Raw genomic sequence first — 18,015 nt, forward strand, 5'->3', positions numbered from 1 at the left:
AATTAGATAAAGATATTCTTATTATTTTTAGTGTATCATAAGTTTTTTTTTTTTTTTTTTGTATTTGTTTCTTTCTTCAAACTGATAGACTCAGACAGTAATAGAATGACACTAATTTTAGATGCTAATCCAATGAGAATATCAAAATGGAAGCCAGCCATTGCAAAATTCTAAAGCAAACTTTCAATATGAAAGGGTAATTAAGATGCTTAGCATGGTAGGAAGGATATGCATAATACAGAGTACTTAATTCATTACCTCTTTATTTTATGTCTATTTTCTTAATGTCTAAGGGTGTTTACAACATTTTAACGGAAATCCAACGCGATTTCTTTGGGCTGGCGTTGTGTAACAAAGGAAGATCTGTAAGGTTTAATGGAATGTTGTGATTAGAGAAAAAGAAGAGGAGGATTAGGTATTGACTCTTTAATGAGTAAGAATAAGGCACCTCTTTTCAAGTGGTCATGGAGGCTTTGTAGTCCAGCTCAAGACAAATGGAAAGAGATTGTTTGTAAGAAGTATTCGACAGTCTTTGATAATAGTTTACTATTCTAAGTGCAATATTATCAAGCATTTGGAATAGTCTCGGTTATAAAACCAGGAGAGGAAATTACTACATCCATGCAAAATTGTATCAGCTTTGTAATTGGGAATGGGAAGAATGTTTCATTTTAGAATGACAAATGGCTAGGAAATACAATCACCAAGCTCTTTTATGAGACTATTCATGCTTATATGCATGACAGCAACAACAATATCAGATATGAGAGTTTGGATAGATGGAGAATGGACATGGGATTTGAAGTGGAGAGGCCTTTGCATGGTTATGAATCTGAACAGGTTGAAGCTCTACATCAATTACTCTCGTCGGCTAATCTACTTCAAGATAGAGATGAATTAAAGATATGGAATTCATGTCCATATGGTAACTTTACAGTCAAGAGTTGTTCTTCTTTGATTGACAGAATTGAATTCAATGGTGTCTGTTCTTTCCAGACAAAGGTCTAGATATTTATAGTTCCATCCAAAAATACATACTTTTATTTGGTTGGCGGTTCAAGGCAGAATATGTACCAGAACTTTCTAAAGTCAAAAGGGTCTGATATCAATGGAGCTTTTGGTATGTCCTTTATGTACAATTGATATGTAAACAACAAGGCATCTACTGATTCATTGCCCATTTGCAGGGAGACTATGGACTGAGTTTATGACATGGTGTGTTTCTAAATCACTAGATAACTTACTATTTGAATGGCCTCACATGGTTTTTGGAAAATTTCTGAAGAAGACAAGACAACTCTTATCTTTTGGCATTGCTTGGAGTATTTATTTGGCTAGCTAGAAATGAATTAGTTTTTAGTGAGATTCAACCTAATATGAAAAAAAGCTTTTAAATAACTTTGTTTCATCTTTTTTCTTGGTCACAGGCTAGCAAAAAATGTTTAACTTATACAGGTTATGATATAAAGATAAGTTCAGCTTGTATTAGTGCATGGTCTAATAATATTAAGTCTAAGTAATTAAGGAAATAGGGATCTTTGTATTTTGTTTTAATTCTTTGTATTGTTCCTTATATATTAAGTCTTACTTTCAGTTGTTTAGTCATTTACTAAATGTGGCTAACAATTACTTTTCAATAAAACTATCTATCACGTGACTATATATATATATATATATATATATATATATATATATATATATATATATATATATATATATAAAAAAGGAAAACATATAAGTCTTGTTTTTACTATGGAGGGATGGACATCCTCCATCAGAATAGTTTTTTGTCTATCATATTGAGACATCTAATCTAAACTATAGGCTAATGTATTGTTTTCCATTTGTTTAGTTGGCTTGGGACTCTTGTATCCATCACTATTTCATGCATAAATTATTACTATTATTGAAAATAATCACATTCCTTCTAATAAATTTTACAAATTCAATAGTTCCTGCAAATATATATATATATATATATATATATATATATATATATATATAAGGCTTTATTTTTATATATTAGACTTTGTTTAGTTTATCTTGCGAGAAAAAAAATAATAACATAAATTAATTGTGAAAGAAGTTTTTAGCATTTTTAAAATTATTTAGTTTTTTTTGGATAAAAACAATGTTATATTATTTATAAACACGCTAAACGATGTTGTTTTGTTTCAATGACCAATTTAGAATATTATCCAATAAATTATGGAAATAATTCTTAAACTACATTATATCGTTATATATGTAGTAAAACACCAAGCTCTTTAGTTTTTTTTATTTACACCTAAATGAGAAATATTAAATGCTGGAATTTATCAAGAAATTTTATGATTCCAAGTTTGACCCAATTAATTAATGTCTTATCATTAAAACCCATGTTAGCAAAAAGAAATTTCTTCCTGTAATGTTTGGTTACTGAAACAGAAGAGACAGAGTAAAAATTATATTTAGTAGTGATGTATAAAATAAAATGATTATCTTTACTATTTGGTTTTGGTAGGCAAGACATAAAACAAATCTATTTTACCTTTAGTATGTATTTTTTTATAATTAAATATTATTTTTTTATACTTTAGTTTATATTGAGTGTTGAAATTAATAATATTATAATAACCCTAGTTATAAAACCAAAACCGACTTGACAAGTTGACCCTCCCAACTTGTGACCTAAACTTTGCCTTGGGTCGAATCCCTAGTCAGATTTTAAAACTATGATAATAATTATTTTTATTCATATGTTGACTCGGATCAACCCGTGTTGACCCTCCCGACATATGACTTGGGCATTGCCCTGATTGACCCCCCGAGTGTGGTTTTAAAATTATAATAATAACAACTTTTATCTTTACATTGACTCAGGCTAACCTGGGTTGACCGTTCTAATCTGTAACCCAGGCTTTGCCTCGGGTGAACCCTTAAATCAAGTTATAAAATTATGATGATAATCATTTTTATTTTATATTGACTCTCCTGACATATGACCCGGGTCTTACCTCTGGTCAACCCTTGAGTCGGGTTTTAAAACTATGATAATAACTATTTTTGTCCTTACATTGACTCGTGTTAACGGTCAACTGCACTTGTGACTCGGGCCTTGCCCTAGGTCGACCCCCAAATCAAGTTTTTAAACTATGATAATAACCATTTTTATTTTTACGCCGACTCTAGTCAACTCGAGTTAACTCGACTCATGACCCAAGTTTTGCCCCGAATCGACCCCCAAGTTGATTTTTAAAACTATCTTAATAACCATTTTTTTCCTTACATGTCTTAGTTGAATAATTTTTTAATTAAAAGTTTTTAAAATGATATTTAAAGGATAAAAAATAATAAATATTGTCTCTGGCGATATGTTATCTATATATCTTTTATTTTGAAAATACATAAACTCACCCCAAAATTATCCCAAAGACAGATTTATTTTTATGTATTTGTTTATGTTTCTTTAACCAAACATACTTAGTTTTCATTATCTCTATCTTTTTTGTCCTAGAACAATAACCGAACACTATCCTATTATCTCCATCTTTATGTGCAGAGAGACCCAAAAGAATCACAATCCACACAGCACCACCCATTTTGTTGTTCTTCTCTATTAATTAACAAAAATTGATGATCCCCTGCCCTTTCTTTTTCTTGATTTTTTTGTTCTTTTTAAACATGTTTTCGGGTTTTGCCTTTGCATTGAGCTAGCGCCAGGGACAACATTACAAACCAATAGAGTATAAAAAGGCTTTTTGTAAAAAAAAAAATCCATTATTATTATTATTATGGGAGGGGGGGGGGGGATGGCGGTGGGTTATGCTTTTGAAGTTTTAACGTGATCAAATAAATACAAGTCTGGGCTTGAATCTGAATCTTGTTGAGCCTACTACACTTGAGCTGAAGTTTTGTTCGATATTTGACAGTTTCATCAATTCTTTTTCCAAGACTCACATTTTGTTCTTCAGGCCTGGCCCACCCATCATGATAGATTGAAATGGGCTGGGCTTCAACTGTAAGCCTTAATATAAATTGGTCGTCGCGCGCATGCTCTTTAGGAGCATTATAAATAAGGCTTTCAGGGCCATGTAACCATTCACGCACATACAGTTTTGTTAGTCATTTGAACCATGGGCTGCCTATCGGCTTCAATAAGAAATTGAAAAACTATGGACAATTAAAAGGGGAATGGTTCGGGTCCCTAAATTCGTGATATGTCGGTTCTTCTTTTAATTCTTATATATTCACTAAATTATTGGTTTGCACTATGCTACCGGTTGGATTAATTTTTTAATATAAAAATATATCTTAGCATTCTAATGTTTTTTTGCAATAAACAAAATTAATTAAATTATGTAAGATTGATTTGATGTGACTTGATCTTTTTAGCAAGTCCAAAAATAACTTGGTTTACCGTTGAAAATATAGTTTGACACAAAAAAATTTAATGTCATGTCATGCACGATACGGGATGGCTGGTATGGCTCCTGGATTAAGAGGGATTTTGGAAGTGTTAGAAATTAATCATAAAAAAAACATGATTAATAGTGTTCAAAATCGCCACCTAATATTATGATTACTAGAAAATCTAATGGTCTGCTAGAGTCTGGGTAAAGAGATTAGTTGTGCATGAGCAAGACGCATCACCTAATCTATGGTAAACACCATTATTGATTGATTGTTTTTTTCTAAAATCAAGTTTCTATTTGTTGGTCTATTTAAGTTAAAAATCTTCATTGTTAAAGAGCTCTTATCTTATTAAGCTAAAATCTAATCATTATAAAGGCAAAAATTATGTAAAATACATATCCCAAATCTTAAAAAAAAAATGATTTTATAGTGTTTTTGAAATGTTGGTCAAATCCTAATGGATAATCGCAAATTTGTTGCGATACCCATTAATTGATTTTTTTTCCATATTTTTTCAAGTATGATAAAAATATAATTTTTATTTTTCATATGAAATATGCATGAAAATTTTAGAATTTGACCGTATGCACATGAATAAAATGTATTTTTGTATTTTTTTTCATATAAGGAATTTTTTATTTAATTGTTTTTGTATTTTTTTTCTTAAAATTTGAAGAAAAAATGTATATTTAATATTAAGTTAGTATCTTATAGTGTAGGTGGTTGAAAAACACTTGAGAGGCTTACAATTAAATTTAAAATAATCCCTAAATGTTTTTCAAAAAAATTTAGAAATTATTTGAAGTCTATTTGGCAAAAGCAGAAAATAAACATTGCTGGAAAAACTATAGGGCGTGTTTGACAAATACATTCTTAACTAAAAATCAGAGACTTAAAAAATATCTTAAGGTTGTGTTTGACAAATACGCCTTAAGAGCAAAATATTGCGTTTAAGTTTGCTAAGCGCTACCTTAGCATAAATGAACTCAACCCTGCCATGTGGGTTTTTAAATTTTTTTATAAATTATTTGAGGTCTGTTTGGCAAAAGCAAAAAATAAACATTGCTGAAAAAACTGTAAGGCGTGTTTGACAAACATGCTTTTAACTAAAAATTATAGGCTTAAAAAATATCTTAAGGCTATGTTAGGCAAACACGTCTTAAGAACAAAATATTACGTTTAAGTTTCCTAAGCGCTACCTTGTCATAAATGGACTCAGCCCTGCCATATGGGCTGGGCTTCCCGGCCCAAATGGCCACGCCTAAAAATAAAGTCCAGAAACCGAAACAAAAATTTAAAAATCAAAAGAGGTTTTCATTTGAATCTTATTATGAATAGCGAAGAACACACACGAAGAACCTAGAAAACATGGATTCAAGATCAAACCATATTATGTAAAATGAAAGGCAAAGAAACATGCACAAACATCATTCAAACAAAATTTAGAGGTTGGATTAGGACAACAATCAAATAATCATCATGATTATTCGATTTTTATAAAGAACACGGACGAAGAACCAAAGATTAAATGTCATGATTTGAATGCTTTTAAAATCACCAGGACCCTAGATTAGTAATCAATAGTCTTTTATGCATGTATAAGAACCAACAAACGATCAAAACGACATAGAAATCAATGACTTAAGATAATGTTCAATTGAAGAATACCAACCTATAAACCCATAAAATGTCTAACAAAGCTAAAACCTAGAAAAATGAATTCAACCCCAGAAAAAGACTCAAACCTATTCATGCAAATCACATAAACTCATGTCTACATGCTTAAACCGTTAGAAGCAACAATAAACATGTAAATATTAAAATGCATAGGAGTCAAAGGCTATAACATACTATCAACATACAAATATGGTTCTAAACTGCTTTTTACCAATATAAAAGCTCAATTATAGCACATGCATCCTCAATTGATCCCGGAAACTTCTATAATTTTTTAAATCGCATCCCTGAAAGTTTTGATTGAATTTCTCTAATTTGAGTGCCTTCTTCAAATTGGTCCATGGTTTTCAATTTGTTTAATGTGACCTCTATCAACCATTAAATTTTCAATTTCTTTCAAATTGACCACTTATCTTGATTAATTTATATCCTTAAACTTACGCATATGTTGCACTCTGGTCCTTGTTTCTGAATTTCTTCAATTTAACCATTAATTAATCCCTAAATTTTGATTTTCTTACAATTACACCCATGATATCATCCAATTAAGCTTTTGAACATTAAATATGGTCGTACAAAATTCCAATATTCTTAATTAAGCTTCCAAACTTAATTTTTCACCAATTAAATCCGTAACAAAATTAATTTGACCCCTTAAAAGTCTAATTAAGTCCCTGCACTTAATTAATTCTTTTAATTTTGATCTAAGTTAATTTATAAAATTAATTAAACCTTTAGTTAGACCAATAATTAAATGAAATTAGCATATTAAAAATCTAATTAAGTCCTTGGACTTGATTTTTATGCAAATTCATCCAATATTAATTTAAGTTAACCTTGAATTTGCAGTACCGTTTCACATTTAGATCTTTCAATGGCACAATTGAGTTTTTTAAAATGTCAAAGATTTAATTTGGTCCTTTTGTTTCTTATTTATGCATATAGATCGCTCGTCATCTGTTCTTGCCAACCAAATTACTTGCTTCCTTGCTTTCTTTTTGTTTTTTAATTTTCAACCTTTTTCCCTTTTTTTATTTTTTGTATAAAAAAAAAGGATAATTTTGAGAGAACCCAAAATTGGGTTGTGACATTTAAGATGAGGTTTTTTATATAAATATTAAGACAACAACATATTAGATCGATTTGGGTTAACCTATCAAATCACATACCGAGTCATGAGACCATGATGACTCCATAAAAAGTAAATCTAAATAAATTATGAAGCTCAATTTCCAATAAACTCAATGTTGAAAGATGAAATTGAAAAAAAAATCAATTTAAAAAAGGACAAAAATAATAATTTGGATCAACCTATATCAATTTGCCAAATTTATAACTCGGGTCATGAGATCATGATAACGCAATAAAAATCAAATTAAAATAAATTACGAAGTCTAATTCCTAATAAATCTAGTATTGAAAGATTAAAGTTTTTTTAATCAATTAAAAAAATAAAAAAATAATTTGAGTCAGCCAGAATTAACCTACCAAAATTTTAAATATATTACATTAATTGAAAGGATAAAAAAACATATAATTAATATTAAAACTAGTTCAACAGTTGAATTGAAAACAAGTTCCTCTTCTTCTATGATAATTCAGAATTTCTCAATATTTATAGGAATTAATTTTTTAAAAAGATACAATTATCGTTTACTATTTAAATAACTAACAAATTGACTTTTTGCTGTATTTGTATTTGTTTTTATATTTTTACTTTCTCTTATTCTCTTAACGTTCTCTTTCCTTTTTCTTTTCCAATCTCCATATATAATATAATATCTCAAAAAATAATTAAAATTAAATCAACTCAAAAACTAAATTATAAAAAAATAGACTATTTAATGGTTCAAAGTAAAAAATGATATTAAGGTTTGTTTTAACCAAGTCAATGTTAATGAATTTACAGGGACACAAATAAAGTTTATCACTGAAAAAAAAAAACACCAAAAGAATGCTCGAAATGATACCAATAGAACTCGAAACTCAAAAACTAGGATGTTGCAAATCCTCGACTTTCAACAAAAATTAAGAAACAGTTTCTTGAAAGAGATTGAGAATTTGTTATTTAATTTTTAATTTTTTTTCTTTTTTAAAATCTAGCTTATATATTGGATTTAATAAGAATGATTTAAATTTGGCACGAATAACAAGAATCTAAAGGAGGACACAAGTGAAGAGCTTCAGAATTAAGCAACCAAATGACGACATCCATGGAGACATGCCTTTCCTTTGCATTGCTGTCCTAATTTGAGAGGTAAAAGACACTCTTGACCAGTCCAGAGAAGGGGAGGGGACAGAGGTCGTTGAATCCCTTCCATGGAATATAAAATGCCGGAGTAGTTAAAGCGAAACCAGCCATATTCTACAAATTTGATCCTCACTTTGTCTGCATTGGCCACTATCATCCAATGTTACCCACCTTTATGGTATAATCTAGTGAGACAAGAATACGTGCACCCATGAAATTTTTTTGTGTGTTTTTTTACTTTTTTTTTTAAAAACAAAAACCCTCAAATATGACTCCAACTCAACTATATAATTAATTCCAACTTTATTTTCAAATAAATCTTATTTATTAAGTTAAAAAAACTCTCCTTTTACTCCATTTTTAAAACCCGTTTGTTATTGTAGTAGCGATTGCTTTTCAAAGTACTTTTTGTTTGAAAATACATGGAAGTAATATATTTTTTATTTTTTTTAAATTCATTTTTAATATCAGTATATCAAAACAATCTAAAAATAAAAAATAATAATTTGAAGAAAAACAAATCAAATTTTGCAAAAGTGCATTGCCACCATAAAAACAAACGAGGCCTTAGTCATAGACTAGATAGGTGGCCTGCGCTATGCCGTGGGTCGGCTTAATTTTTTCATGAAATAAAAAAAGGATGTCCAGCCGATAACAATCCGAGTCAACACGGGTTAAATTGAATAACATGCAATCCAAGATATGAGATCGAGATAACATTGCAAAAGGCAAAACAAAAAAAACCACAAAGTTCAAGGCCTAATAACCTAATGTTGAAGGATAAAATTGAGAAAAAAATCAATTAAAAAAAAAGCTACGCCAAAAAAAAAACTCGAGCCAACACAAGTAAACTTGATCAGCCTGTCACCTACAATATGAGATTGTGATAAAAATTAGATATTTCTTTAAAAACAATTAGCAAAAAAGACCAAAGCTGAATAAAAAAAAGCAAAAAAAAAGCGCAAGTTAATTTAGTTAACTTAACTAACCCGGACTTAGGATGATCCCACTAAAAAAAAAAGGAAAAATCACAAAGTTCAAGGGTAAAAAATTTAATATCAAAGGATAAAATTAGACAAAAATCAATTTCATAAAAAAACAACACTAAGAAAAAAAAAACCATAAGTCAACCAGAGTTAACTTGACTAACCCACTAGCCAGGATATAAGATTGGGATAAACTCATAAAAAAAAAACGAAATAAATAATGAAGCTCAAGACCCAATAACCCATTGTCAAATGATGAAATTAAAAAAAAAATTATAATAAATGATCTAAAAAAGGACCTAACTTAAAACAAGATAATATTTGAAACCAGTGACTTGGGTCATGAGAACGAGATTACCCAATCAAAAGAAAGATATGAAAAAATCACGAAGTAAAATTTTCAATCATAAAATAATAAGGACCAAATCTAGTATAAAAATCAAAAGAAAGAAAATAATTAGTCATTAAATTGAAAAACAAAAGAAATTAACAAAATAATAACAAAATAACAATCAAAAGAATAAGGACTGGAATTGGATAAAAAATGATAAAAGAAATAAAATGATGAGTGATGAAATTAAAAAGGGCAAAATATAAAAAAAGAGAAATCAAAATAATGAAGATCAAATTGGATAAAAAAAACTAAATGAAAAAAAATATTTAGGGGTGAAATTGAAAACAATTTAAACTTAAAAAAAACATTAAAAGCAAAACAAATAGAAATAAAAAAGAATGAGGGCCAAAGTTGATAAAAATAAAAATTGAAGGACATAATTAATTTTTGGAATGACTAACACAAATTTCTAGGCTATGAGAGAAAAAATAGAGAGGAAAAAAATAAGTCTACACCTCCATCATGAACACACGATCTACCATCGTGAAAAGGACAAAGCATCGTTCTCAATATCATTGCAGATGACTAATTTTAGTAATTGGACGACCTTGCATTCACCGTTTGAATGGCTGGAGAGTTGTCACGTGCCACGCGTTAGCAACTTTTTTAAATAATATTAAAATTTTGACAATTACGAGACAGTTCTTATCTCGACCAAAAAAATAACAAAAATACCATAAGGAAAACACAAAAATGCCCTTAGAACAATGCTTCTAATTTTTTTTAATTTAAGGGTAATTACATAACTTAACTGTTCATAAATTTTTTTCGAAAAGATCAAAACGCCTTCCTATGCAAGTTCAATTGTTCTTTGCTTTTAAGGGTATCAATGTGATTTTACTATACAAATAGTATTTAAAAGACAAAAAAGCCCCTGGACCAAAGACATATTTATTTGCTTTTAAGGGCAACAAAGTAATTTCATTGTGAAAAAAGTGTACAGACTAATTTATCCGCAATTAATCTTATAATGCCTAATGAATCTCTTGGAAAAGACGATTTCAGTCCAATTGTAAGTTTTTTTTTAGAAGGTCAAAATTGTCATTACACTGCTTTAATTACAAAAAAGCTCTTAGACCAAAGACATATCTTTTTGCTTTTAAGGGCAACAAAGTAATTTCATTGTAAAAAAAGTGTATAGACTAATTTATCCGCAATTAATCTTATAACACCTAATCAATCCCTTGGAAAAGACGATTTCACTCCAATTGTAAGTTTTTTTTTTTTTTTTGTATTTTTTGAGAAGGTCAAAATTATCATTACATTGTTGGAATCTATAATGAAAACAAACATAATACACAATGTTTAATGGACCCCTATTTGTTAATTTTTTTTTTTAATTTCATTCGAATTGTATAGATTTTTTTAGTAAGAAATGACATTGTTTATATGTATATATAAAAAAAACTTACCAATTTTTTTTTGTTAAAAAAACTGCAACGAAACTTCTGTTTGGAGACAAAAAAAAAATCTTGTTAAATTTTTTTTAATAAAAAAATAAAAAAAAATATTGTTTTGAGACAAACATGATATGAAAAAATTGTTTGGGAGCAAAATTAAGAAACCTTCTTTCCTTTGAGATTTGCACTCTTCTTTCCTTTTGTTTTTGATAAACCTATGAAAGAAGATAGTTATGCACACACGTAGCAGGCCAAAGTTGAACAAGCTTACCTCACGAAGAAACCTTATGCAAGGATCCATGTCCACCACCATATATATATATATATATGAGAAATTAAAGAATATCATCATGTCTATTTCATATATATGGTTCCAATTATGAAGTTGTGAGATTAAAATCCTTATTTATACGATCCAACTTGAAGAAGTAACATGATCCAAAACATCTCCAATACAAGTTGGATAGAAAAATTAAATTTTTTTGATCTTTTCTCAATTTCCCATTATTTGATACTCATGTATGATCCATCTTATTCAAATTCATGAGCTTCCTAACACAATTTAGACATGATTGAGCTATATAATAACAATATCAAATCACATAAAATTTATATAAATTAGGTATCAAGACATCCTCAAGGATCTCTTAGCTATTATTATTTGTGATTTGAAAAGTTTTAAGTTCAAATCTTGAAAAGTAAATGGAGTGAATCATTGGGATTAAGGATGGACAACCAATTGCATTGAATGATTCAAGATTAATCTCTTGAAGTTAAGACTAACACTAAGCAATCTTCATTATTAAACAACATTAACAATAATCTAAGCAAATCACATGGATGAGACACTAAATAAATTTGCATTTCAAGATATTGAAGAATTTTTTCTGTGACATGATGAGAGAGTGGTTAGTTTGAGTGTTTTTTTTTTTTTTGAAATAGCATATACCAAAAATTATATTTGATAAACTAGCATATATATATATATAATTATTCAGAAAAATAGCACAATTATATAATTGTGTTGTTGAAAACAGCAAAACCTAATAAATTATGTTTTTTTTTCAAATATCGCAACTCAAATCTTTTTAAATATAAAAGTTACATTGTTGATAATAACATAATTTATTGACTGTGTTCCATTCGCCAATACATTTATTGTAAAATAATAAAAAAAATCTTAAGAGGCCCCACAAACTCAGGAATCAAAGATCCTTGATGAAGGAGTAGCCTTAGAATTTTCCAAACTTATAAAAGCAAGATAAGCTAATCCAAAGGCTGATAATCCAAACTTTCCCTTCCTCTGCAACACAGAAGAAACAAACTGCACCACCTTTACTTCTCTCTCTTTCTAGCCTATGGACGCATTTATCCCTCTCTCTCTAACGCGTAAGTCAGCTCTACCTCCACGCCCCACTATAAATATCTTTTTGTGGATATATATTTATATGCCATCGTTTTAGGGTTCTTTAAAAATTATATAAAAAAAAACAGATAAAGTCTCAATTTTTGAATGAAAAACACAAACTTTATCAACACCCAGATGACAAAATAAAGAGAAAAACAAGGAAGTTCCTTTAAAGTTTTACTTTTGACAACCTTAAAAGAGCAATCTGAAGTTCTGAACAGTAAGTCCATGTCTTGTCTTCTCTTTTAGTTTGATCGTTGTGAATTTAAAGATAATTTGAATAGATTGTCTTTTTTTGTTGGCAGTTGTTAATGATTAAGTTAGTGGTTTTTTTAGTTTGATTGCTTAATTCAGTTTATGTTGGCCTGTTGGTCTCTGGGTTCTTGTTCTTGTGGAGTTTGATGTATTTTTGCCGTGTGTTGTTTTGTTTTGCAGTGAAATTCTGTCAAGTGGGGTTTTAAGGCCTGTGTGGTTTCGTTTCGTTTCGTTTTGTTTTTTCTTAGAAGGGTTTGTGCCTTTTAGTTATTTTTTGAGTTTAAGAGTATGGCATCATCACATAGTACACCCACTGAGGCTGCAAAAATGGAACAAATTATCACCGAGTTTTTTCCTAAAAGTCTTCAAATTATACTTGAGTCTAGGTCTCCTTTCATGTCATCACGTAATTTTAGTGGTGAACAAATGGTATCCTCGTCTCCGTCCTCGTCTTTATCATCCTCCTCGAGTGTGATGCCGAGAGATAAATGGTTCAATTTAGCCCTTAGGGAATGCCCAGCTGCGCTTGATCTTTGGCGCCAAAGCTACTTAGAACCGATGATTGTTGATGTGATTTTGGTGCAGAGGCCACCAGGTCGGTGGGATCCTGTGAATTATTCCCCCAAAAGGGAGATTGTTAGGAATTTTTTGTCGAAGGATCAGAGTCCATTTTATTGGAATTCTGATCAGGAAGACTTGGGGTGTGAGGGTAAGAATGAAAAGATTTTAGAGAGGTGGGTGGTGCAGTATGAGGGTCGGAAGTCAAGGGATACTGGTTCTGGGAGTAGGAGACTTAGCAATACCTTGCAAATATGTTATAAGAAATCGATACTACTTCTGAGGTCCTTGTATGCAACTGTTAGACTTTTACCTGCTTATAAGATTTTCCGTGACCTCAATTCATGTGGGCAAATTCCTTCATATACACTTACACATAGGATGTCTTCCTTTGTTGAGCCCTTCACACGCAAAGAAGATTCTGAAATGCAGCGATTTGTATTCACCCCTGTGGATACTTCCTGTGGCAGGCTTTGCCTTTCAGTGCTGTATCGCTCATCATTATCAGATGTCAGCTCTGAGTCATCAACTCCTATGTCCTCCTCCCAATTTATCCCTGATTATGTTGGTAGCCCATTGGCAGAACCACTGAAGAGATTCCCCTCTCTTCCTGTGTCACATGGTTCTCCATCATCTTTGCCCTTCTCAAGACGGCATAGTTGGAGTTATGACCTTAATAAAGCCTCGCCACCTTCATTTTGTTTCTCACCATCACCTACTTATTTAGAAAAACATGGATCAATTTCTAATCCAAGTTCCTGCCGATTCCAACCTATGAGCTTGCCTCCTCATCCACCTGAAGTGCCTTTAGCTCATAAGAAGAATACGAGCTTTGATGAATATTATCCTTCTCCAAACTATACACCATCTCCATCCCCATCACCACCAATCTATATTCCTGGGAGTCATGTTTCCAAGGCTCTTTTACGATCTGAAAGTGCACCTGTTAGCATACCTGCTGTCAAGCATGCTAGTTCTCCCCTGTTGTCCAACAAGCAAAACTTGCCCCCATCACCACCACTCAAAGCTACCAGATCTGGTAATCCGAAGACTGATAGAAGTACAGGTTTGGTTCACGCTGGTGCAACAGTTGAGAAGGTATTATATATGCTCATCACAATGAGCTTTTGTTTAAAAGGTGTTTGCTCAATAGGATTCTTTGTGTACTGCAGTTTTTCTCTCTCGGGAAAGATGACATTAGAAAATATTCCAGCGTGAAAACATCGTCCAACAGCTCTCCACAGATTTCATTGTCCAGAACTTCCAGTAGGTCATATCAGGATGATTTTGATGATTCTGAGTTTCCTTGCGCTTTCTTTGATGTGGAGTATGATGATGTGATGGATCCAGGTCGAAGGTAATGTTTGAAATATGATTTATTACTTCTGGTGCTTTTAATTTTGGTTGGTGCTGGTATTACATCAAGTTTTCGACTTCCTTTGTTCTGGTGAATAAATTATCTTGCTGATGTCTGAGGTGATATATTCATTAGATCCTTAAGAATATTTACATTCAAATAACAGAGTAAAAGAGCTTTTGCCCAAAGAGTTGAACTATCCCACTTTTCTCAGCCAAGCCTCTATGAATAGCAAATGATGGTTCTTGCAGAGGATCTACAGTACTTTTGATAGTATAGGCATTGAATATCAGGGATCAATGTTGTGGATAATTTGTAGTCTAAGATCTAAATCAAGCAATGCTTATACTTTTCTGCAGTATCATAGCTTCAGTGCTCATCAGCCTATGTGCTTTCATTTAACTTCTGCCATGATGGATTTTCAGTTTCTTAAAGAGTGTAATACTGCAGGATTACCAGTCAAAGTTTATGGGACTATTTGTTTTTGGAAGAAACTCAGCATTTAACTAGTTCTCATTCAGGTTTTCATCTTTATTAAGACTATTCATTAGCATTTCTATTTACCTACAAAATAATTAGGCAGTCTTCTTATTCCTTTGGCTTTACCCTATGATTTAGTTTACCTTTCTACCATGATTTGATTTTCCTATTTTGTGTTTTGCTTTCACGCTCATAAATAGCACTTTAGTTAGACAATAATGACAGAAAAGTATAGGCCAATCAATGAAGAGTTTTCTAAGAAATGGCTCTCTCGGGATTTGTGTTTGTTTCCCTTCAGTACCTGGTTCTACTTCAAGTAAATATTAGGATTTGGCACCTGCACAAACCAGAAAAATGCTTAAACTCAAGGGAGTTCTCTGGTAAGACCTACTTCAAGTAAATATTTGCTGGGGTTTCTGAAATGTCCCTAACCTCTGCTGAGATGCGATGATGAAAAAAAGGTGTTTTGGTAAAGGTGAATTATTATTCAATACCTAAAGAATATTTATGATCTAGGTCTAATTCTAGAATAACTGGCTGAATGTTTCTTCCCTTCACAACTGGTATATAGACATGCTATTGAATGAGGCTACAACTTTTACTTCAGAGTCCTTGTTTGTGTCAAATAATCTGTCCAGAGAGATCATGGTGGTTGATAAGACTAAAAAAATTGGTGTACATCCCTTTGGAAGAGTATTGTACTATTTAGATTTTTCAGTAAGAAACAGTATGTTGAAACCTTTATATGCAACGTGTAAAACCTACCATTGATCTAATGCCTGTTGGTTTCGGCTGGTTTAAACCAACCCATCAACCTATTGTCTGAGCCCATTAAGTAGCTAATCAATTATGTGCAACTGTTATGGGAAGTGTTTACATACCAAACTAGACAACAAAATTGCAATCAGGTTGGTTTCATCATTGTTAACTTACTGTAGACAGAATGTGTTTTTCTTCCTGAAATTTTGCAGCTTTAAAAGTCTGCCCCTAGTCAATTGATAGGAAATGTACAAGAACAGCAAGTTAGAAGTGAATTCTGGTATTTGGTCCAAGTCTTTTGGTTATTCAACCTAATGTGCTTTGTGCATCTTGCAGGCCCGAGTCCTTTGATAAAAAAGGCCACCAATCTGACCCGCTTGAGCCTGGAGGTCTCTTTCCAGTTAAAAAATCCCAAGATGCAGCTGTTGGTGCTCTTGTACGCATGCTGAAGAAAGCCCCACCTTTATGCCAGGATTTCTCTGGTTCAGTTGATTTGCCACCAGACTCCAGGTCCAAAACATGGAGCAGCAACCTCCAAGAATGCAATCCAATCTCTGGTGCATCCTTAGGTCCGCAGGCTGCTGCTTCAGGTGTTGCGTCTTCTGGACCTGTTGCATCAAAGACAACAGCTGATGCATTTGAAGAACTCCAGGGCTACAGAGAGATGAAGAAAGACTTGTTGCTTAGCCAAGCTGGCAGGTCCAACACTTCAGCTAATTGTGCTCCAATGTCAAAACCTACAAGCAGCAGTGGAACTGGACATTGAGCTCATTTTTATAATTGCGCATCTGTACAGAATCCTGGTTTAAGAGGTGATTTCATGGTTTATAGGTTAATGCTTTCTTAGCGCCCATCTTCTTGTGCATACACGAGGCGATATGAGATGATGATGATAACTGAAGTTAATGTAATAACAGAATCTGTCTTTTACCTCTTTTTTTTTTTTGCACGCTTTTAATTCTGTATATAAATGCAATGTCAGCACTTGGGATGCTGTTCTTGTACATGTGTAAAAATATTGAGCGTGCTTGGCTCCTATGCCATGCTGCAGTGATGTATTTTTCTATTTTTTTGCGCTTTATATTCGTTAAACTTGTATTTTTCGAGGATGTTATATTCGTTGTGCTAAACTTGTTGCGTGGCAGCTTATAACCGACTTCCAGGTCCAAATGTGTCTTGAGTTGTTTCCTGCAGCTGAATAAGCTTCTGCTGTTTGGTGCAAGGCTTTCCTGACATATTGCCCCATTCTCTTTCAAGGTCATTGATTCTTTAGCCTCTATTGTTTTGCCAAGCATCTCAGGTTAGATTTGGCTAGTGTCCCGGAATAGAAGACAAAAAAAAAAAAAAATGTTTGATATTTGGTTGAAGAGACAGATAATTTGGTTCTGAAACATTTTTAAAGCTCTTTTAAAATAGGAGGAATAGAGACATATGCTCCGTCTCTTCTTTCTGAAAACAATAAGCATACACCTCCTGAAGATTCATCCAATGAAAGGATTCAGCAAGAATGTTTCCGCAGAGGAGATGAGCATACACCTCCTGAAGATTCATCCATCAAAGTTCGACGATCTTCTTGTTACAAATCTGGAGACAACTCTTCTGCAGATGCACGATGGCAGTATCGGTTCATGTTTGGTGGACCTGGAGGCACCCCATATACTTGCAAGTGGCTGAGCAAGATGAATCAGCCTCATTTTGATATATCATAAGAGAATATGAGGGAAAAAAGACAACAAAACATTTCTTTGTTTTCACCAAGTTGTGTCTTGTGGAAAGATAAGTTTTGACAAGTCTTGTTAGGGCTTGAGTGGATATTTGTGGTGATGTGTCCAGACTTGAAAAAAAAAAAAGACATTTTTTTAATAAGTTATTCTTGAAAATATTTTTCAAACTTCAATCTTTTTCTTCATTATCAGTTTTGACTTTCCAATCGAAAACCAAGAAACATATATTTATTTGCTTTTATAAATTAAAAATAAATAAATAGAGATCATGTTCAAATAGTTATTTTCTATTACAATCACAGTGACTACATTGAATATTACTTCAAATATAAGGACTGAGTTGTAAAAATCTTAACTTCCAATTCTAAGGA

General features: G+C 31.7%; 1 protein-coding gene across 4 annotated transcripts; it reads left to right on the forward strand.

The window, feature by feature from the left end:
* Positions 1–12,341: 12,341 nt before the first annotated feature.
* Positions 12,342–17,001, forward strand: LOC7461697 (autophagy-related protein 13b). Of its 4 annotated transcripts, XR_008057122.1 has the most exons (6): positions 12,514–12,731; positions 12,947–14,422; positions 14,497–14,681; positions 15,132–15,202; positions 15,460–15,541; positions 16,257–16,400. XR_008057122.1 is itself a non-coding variant. In XM_024588565.2 (5 exons), the coding sequence occupies exons 2-5, from the start codon at positions 13,055–13,057 to the stop codon at positions 16,367–16,369; spliced, it is 1,737 nt and encodes a 578-aa protein (XP_024444333.2). In that variant the 5' UTR covers positions 12,514–12,731; positions 12,947–13,054; the 3' UTR covers positions 16,370–17,001. The 4 variants fall into 4 exon arrangements, 3 of the variants coding, with proteins under 3 accessions (XP_024444328.2, XP_024444333.2, XP_002300201.4); XM_024588565.2 differs by lacking the exon at positions 15,460–15,541 and having other exon boundaries at positions 16,257–17,001; XM_024588560.2 differs by lacking the exons at positions 12,514–12,731; positions 15,132–15,202; positions 15,460–15,541 and adding an exon at positions 12,342–12,492 and having other exon boundaries at positions 16,257–17,001.
* The last annotated feature ends 1,014 nt before the right edge of the window (positions 17,002–18,015 follow it).

Source organism: Populus trichocarpa, chromosome 1, assembly GCF_000002775.5.
Source record: "Populus trichocarpa isolate Nisqually-1 chromosome 1, P.trichocarpa_v4.1, whole genome shotgun sequence".
Lineage (NCBI taxonomy): Eukaryota > Viridiplantae > Streptophyta > Magnoliopsida > Malpighiales > Salicaceae > Populus > Populus trichocarpa.

What these genes read in the sequence shown, in the direction of transcription:
- LOC7461697 (XM_024588560.2), top strand. Translation starts at nt 13,055, where the DNA reads ATGGCATCATCACATAGTACACCCACTGAGGCTGCAAAAATGGAACAA. An exon ending in CTGGTGCAACAGTTGAGAAG is followed by an intron (nt 14,423 to 14,496) that starts GTATTATATATG and finishes TGTGTACTGCAG; the next exon opens with TTTTTCTCTCTCGGGAAAGA. An exon ending in GTGATGGATCCAGGTCGAAG is followed by an intron (nt 14,682 to 16,256) that starts GTAATGTTTGAA and finishes TGCATCTTGCAG; the next exon opens with GCCCGAGTCCTTTGATAAAA.